The following is a 5,464-nucleotide window of genomic DNA, read 5'->3' on the forward strand; positions in this document are numbered from 1 at the left end:
TCAAACTCAAACTCAAACTCAAACATTCAAGACTCACATTTGACTTGTTTTTCAAGTTTATAAAATATTTATATTATTTATTTTTAGATATTATGTATTTTATAAAATATAAAAGTTAAATCTATAAGAATATAAAATATTATAATGTAAACATTTAAAAAGAAATGTTAAGCTGTCTATATATAAAATTTTAATAAATAAAAAATATATAAATCTATTAAATATTAAATATTAAATAAAAAACAATATATTTTTCAAAAATAGTATGAACAAACTTAAAATAGACTTAGACTAATCATTTACAAATATGAGGAAACATTTTAAGTCTATATTTGAGGCTGAATTAAGTTTAGACAAACATAAGATGTGTTATATCATATTTAAACCCAACCTATAAACACTTCGAGATCTTGCTAATGGGTAACTCTGAGCTTACAACGAGGTGGCAAATCTAGAGTTTGAGAAAAACTCTGAACAAAAACATGAAATAGAGCAATTTGTAGCTTTAATTATCCCCCCTAACTACAAACGAAAGCATTTCGTAACAGAAATGTCATGGATTGAAGTGGCTCGAGAGCATTTATCCATGTTATTTACTTCAAATAGATGACCTTAGTATTGTGTCGATCTTTTACTGCCAATACGGTTCATAGGACGCGATATCATGTAGGAGAAAACATGAACTACATAACTATTAGCCAGATGATTGGTCTAAGTTCTGCTAAATTTGTAACGGATGTTCTGTTCTAGAAAAGAGTAATATGGCTTTCACTTCATTCTTTTGCGGACCTCGTAAAAGTAGCTTAGGATCACCACTGCGGCGGCAACAGCAACCCCCACAGCACCCTGTGCCAATACAGTGCTGTCCTTCACCATTACCTTGGAGCGAGCTGAAGTGGGAGTAAACCCAAGTTCCGAAAGTTTCTTATGAGATTCGGCGTAATCTCTGAAGAACGCATCCTCATCCTGCCAAGTTTAAAAGATTGGCCAAATTCCATTAAAAATCACATGATGCAGAATTGGTATTTATTTGCATGATGTCTCAGTCCAACATTGGTCTATAACACCTAAAGGGGTGCCTGAAACATTGTTGATAGTGGTTAGCCTTTCGACAATGTTCCGGTTTGGTTAACAATAGACTAGGATCAAGCGGAAACATCTACATGCAATAGATTAATAACATAGAAGGGTCTTTATAACAGCAGAAACCAACTCGAAGCAAGGTTGAATTTGGTTAGAAGAGGACAAATGATTGACTGCTCAAATAGCGGTGCTGCTAGAATCTAGTTATTTCGACTAGCAACTGGCACAAATAGAAACAGTAAAAGCAACAAAACAATCTTCCAAGAATAAAGGTCTAATAAGACCAGACAGAAAACCTTATTGAATACCAAGGCAAGTACATCATAAAGTGACATCGACTAGATCACTCTTGAAGTATAGATAAGACAAAAGGAAGTCATTCGGTTATAGTGTTGTACCTTGGCATAGAGCTCGACATACTTGCGGAACTCAGGGTCATCTAACAAAGCCTTGTCTGTTGGAAGTTTCAAAAGCCCTTCAGATTCCCCTTTTAGCAGCTCCCTGGTGCAATAATAGTAAATGGATTCATATGAATTCTAAGGAGGAAAGTTAAATAGCTTGCAAATCACAGATTTAATCTTACAGAAAGTAAGAGTTGTCGAACTTCAGGGGTTCATTGGTCCAAGGGCCATCAAAACCTGATCTCTCAGGATGAGCCCTTCCCTGTAACACCAAAGGTTTGATATTGATCATATAACAACCATAACCAGGAATATAGAAAATCGAAAACATTTTAAAAAATAAAATACCAGAGTGTGACCCCCAGATAATGCCACAATATCTTTGTCAGAAAGACCCATTCGATAGAAGATGTCCCTCAGATGAGGTGCACCTAACACCATGATTCAGAAGGGTAAAGAAAAGAGAGATGCAACATATAGAGCACACAACTTCAGACTATAGAAACATAAGCTTAGATGTGCATTTAAAATAAGGTGATAAGATGTGGAGCAATGTATTCAAAACGAGGGTAACAGTAACACAACAGTCATAACTCATTCTATTCGATGAAGATCATATTTAGTACATTAGAACTGCAGAAAACACTGAAGGTAAGAAATCACATAAATATTAGCCATAAGACAATAGATATGACTATATTTACTATACAGATCATCTAAGTATCAAAATGTAGAAATATCCAAAGCATATGGAAGTCAGAATTTACAGTTCTCAGCATTTGGAAATCAGAAATTCAAGTTATTGTTCCACAAATGGCTTCAGAAATTTATTTTACCTCTTTTAGCATCTGGAAGTCGGCCTTCCCTGGGGCAAATGTTTGAATCCTATTAAATAGAACAGCGTTAATCAAATAAATTAAAGAGGAAACAAGCTACGTTTGCAAGAACAAACCCCTACAAGATACCTTTCTTCCAGGTACAAAGTCAATGGTAGGACCTCCAGTGACTTCAACAGCAACAACACCAGCAAGCTGAAAATGAAAATGATACAATTACAGATCACTCATCATCCAACACACAACCAACAGCTTCAATTTAATCTAAGTGCAGTCATTTGTGTGGTGTGCCATATTATGATGAAACATGCCGTTTCAGTATTTCAAGCTACTTTTCTGCAAATCACCAAAATCAACCAAACTTTGTAACCTGTTTCTTTTCATTTTAACAAAAAACTGTGGTCACCAAGCTTCTTCTTTCTTGTTAAGTACCAGCCATCATCTCAAAATCTAAATCAAGAAGTTCTTTCATATAACAATTCTATTAGGTCAATCATTTAACCTACCAAATAGTAGTTTATACATACTGCATTATAGAAAGAATCTAGTTAATTAGATAAAAAAGTATGCCTTCCTCTAAAGAATCTAAACCACAGACATTTGCCTCAAGCTCTAGCAAGGATTTTAGATTAAGTTTTAGGGACTAATAAATGTGTAAATATTTCTTTATTTCCCCAATGCACTCATAGAAGAATAGAAGCAGAGCCGTTTTCTTTGAAGTCTAATTACAGGAAGCATGCAATGATTTCCTTTAAAAGCCAAAATATATTGGACATTTTTCTCGATGTTTCTCAAGCAACATCATCCTGTGTCCTTAATGCTATAGGTCTGTCATTTAATTTCCTCATCTAAGAATTCTTTCTATAAAATCAAATACAATACACTGTACACTTATGAATTCCTCAATGATGCAACTAAATCCCAAATAAATTGCACGCTAACTCTTTCAACTCCATAATCACCTGGTATAGGTCTGCATACGTAATTTTAGGATGTTTAGCCTTCACTTCCTCTGAAATGTTTCAAAGAAAATACTCTTCAGTCAGAATAAACAAATAAATAAAATATGTTCTAGTTTGAGATGTATATTCTAACACAAACTACATGCTATACGTATGAAGATATGTTACATGCATGAGCAAGAAAATGAAAAAATGTAGTAATATATATATTCAAACACTTGTTAGAAATTCAGCTCATTTAGTAGCTGGTACAATTTACACAAATGAATCACAAAGGTTGACATCTTTCTACCACCAAATTCTGAAGGACACAACTGACTATCCGACAATGAGACAATAGTTCACTTTAAAGGAGATGATTCTTTGCCGAATGAGGCAACAAACAAGGTACCACCTAAATTTCAATAGCTAAAACCTAAAAGAGGCATGCAAGTTCAACCTTATATAGCAAGATCAAAATAAGATCTCCCCAATCACTTTGAATCCATGCTAGGTTCCTTTTTTGCAATAGGATCATACAAATAAATTACCCTGAGCTAAACTTTTAAAAAGAAATTACATCAGTCCTGCCATACTCCTATGTCAAACTCTATGTCAACACCACTCATCAACATAATTGACAGTTGACACTCCTGCTTACATCTTATAAAATTTCTAACCCTTAGAAAAGGAAAACAAAACCCCTCTCTAGTGACTGAAAAAGTTAAAAATCATTTCATCATTCCAGATTCAGAGAACTCTATATCAACATGAATGGACTTGAAGCCATACCAATGTTACTCGTATTTTTTCATTCCTTTAAAACTCTATATTCAACAATCGATTCTGAATGTCAGATAAAACGTGCATGTGGAGTGTTTAAACTGCAATACTAATCCTCAAGGTTATGTTGAAATAAGATAATGTATATTCTTCCAATATTGAAATGCTCTTAAGATCTACTTTCTTAGTTAACCAATAGCAGCATAAAAGCATCAAATGATTTTAAACTTGTTCATACTAACTAGGAATCAACTGTTGCATTGCATACTAATCCATAAACATTTTATACGAATTTGACAGTTATATATTTACAGTAAGAAAACAATAATAACAATAATAAGCATTAGAATTAGAATCTGACCACAAAAATCAATAGCGATTTTCAAGCCGCTATTGGCGCCATGAGTGAACTCTTCTTCATTCCTTATAGAGCCATTTGGACCTCCGGTTTTAGTGCTCACATCATACGTCCCAGCATCGTGCCACCTTCAAGAAAAATAAATCAATTCAAAATGACGAATTCATCGATACAAAGTCAAAAAAAAAAAGAAAAGAGTAATAATACTCCTAAATAGCTAAATCCACTATTTTTTTCAAGTTTATCAGTTATTTCTCAATTAGTATCACGAGATTTCAAATTTCTTTTAGCTATATTCCTTGAATCTTTAATAAACAGCACAAAACGAAGACGATGATAAAAGGGAAAAAATATACGCTAAGCGAAGCATGATAGGAGCGCAATTCTTCAAGGCGATGAGAGCGCGAAGGTCTCGACGAGCTTTATCGATCTCCTTGAGATACTCGGTATCGACTACTGGAAACGCCATTGAAGTCTTCGTCTCAGTTTCAAATTATCAACAATCAACTGATTTTTGTGTGTGTTAGCCTTTTGGAAGGTGAAGAAATGGTCAAGAAATTAGCTTATTTATTTTAGTATTTTTTTTTGTGATTTTATTTATTGTCTTTTGGTTTTTTGCTTGTTTTCTGGGGATTCCAAAAAAAGAAGATAAGCCAATGAAATTTAGATATGGGTTTATTTACTTTTTTGGACTATTTGGGAGCTAGAGGTGTATATATTTTTATACAATTATTAAAAATTTAATGAAAAATCTTTTTTTATTATTTTTTAATAGTAAAACCAGTTATTGAGTGTCTATAAGGGTTGGTTGGTATGGACTCAGATCTAAAATATTTTAAAATTTGTAGATTGATTTTTAGTTTGATTAGCATGAATATTGTTATTAATGCAGAAAAATATGAATTTAATGCGCTGAAAAGCATTATCTTCCTGAGTTGGCGAGATGCTATGGATAGTTCTAAATAATTGAAAAAACAAACTTATAACTAGACCTTAACCGTCCTAAACAATTGGTTTTCATGCCTTGCATCTTCAATGTTATGACTTGTCTATGGATCAATT

General features: G+C 33.2%; 1 protein-coding gene across 1 annotated transcript; it reads right to left on the minus strand.

The window, feature by feature from the left end:
* Positions 1-488: 488 nt before the first annotated feature.
* LOC107927982 (L-ascorbate peroxidase 3, peroxisomal-like) lies at positions 489-4,919 on the minus strand. Its single transcript, NM_001327279.1, has 9 exons — positions 4,759-4,919; positions 4,406-4,530; positions 3,283-3,332; positions 2,450-2,515; positions 2,321-2,369; positions 1,833-1,915; positions 1,667-1,746; positions 1,482-1,584; positions 489-966 (listed from the first exon to the last, which is right to left on the minus strand). Exons 1-9 carry the CDS (start codon positions 4,869-4,871, stop codon positions 769-771), a joined length of 867 nt encoding a protein of 288 aa, NP_001314208.1. The 5' UTR covers positions 4,872-4,919; the 3' UTR covers positions 489-768.
* Between the last annotated feature and the right edge of the window lie 545 nt (positions 4,920-5,464).

The sequence above is a fragment of the Gossypium hirsutum genome, chromosome A03 (assembly GCF_007990345.1).
Source record: "Gossypium hirsutum isolate 1008001.06 chromosome A03, Gossypium_hirsutum_v2.1, whole genome shotgun sequence".
In the NCBI taxonomy this organism is placed as follows: domain Eukaryota; kingdom Viridiplantae; phylum Streptophyta; class Magnoliopsida; order Malvales; family Malvaceae; genus Gossypium; species Gossypium hirsutum.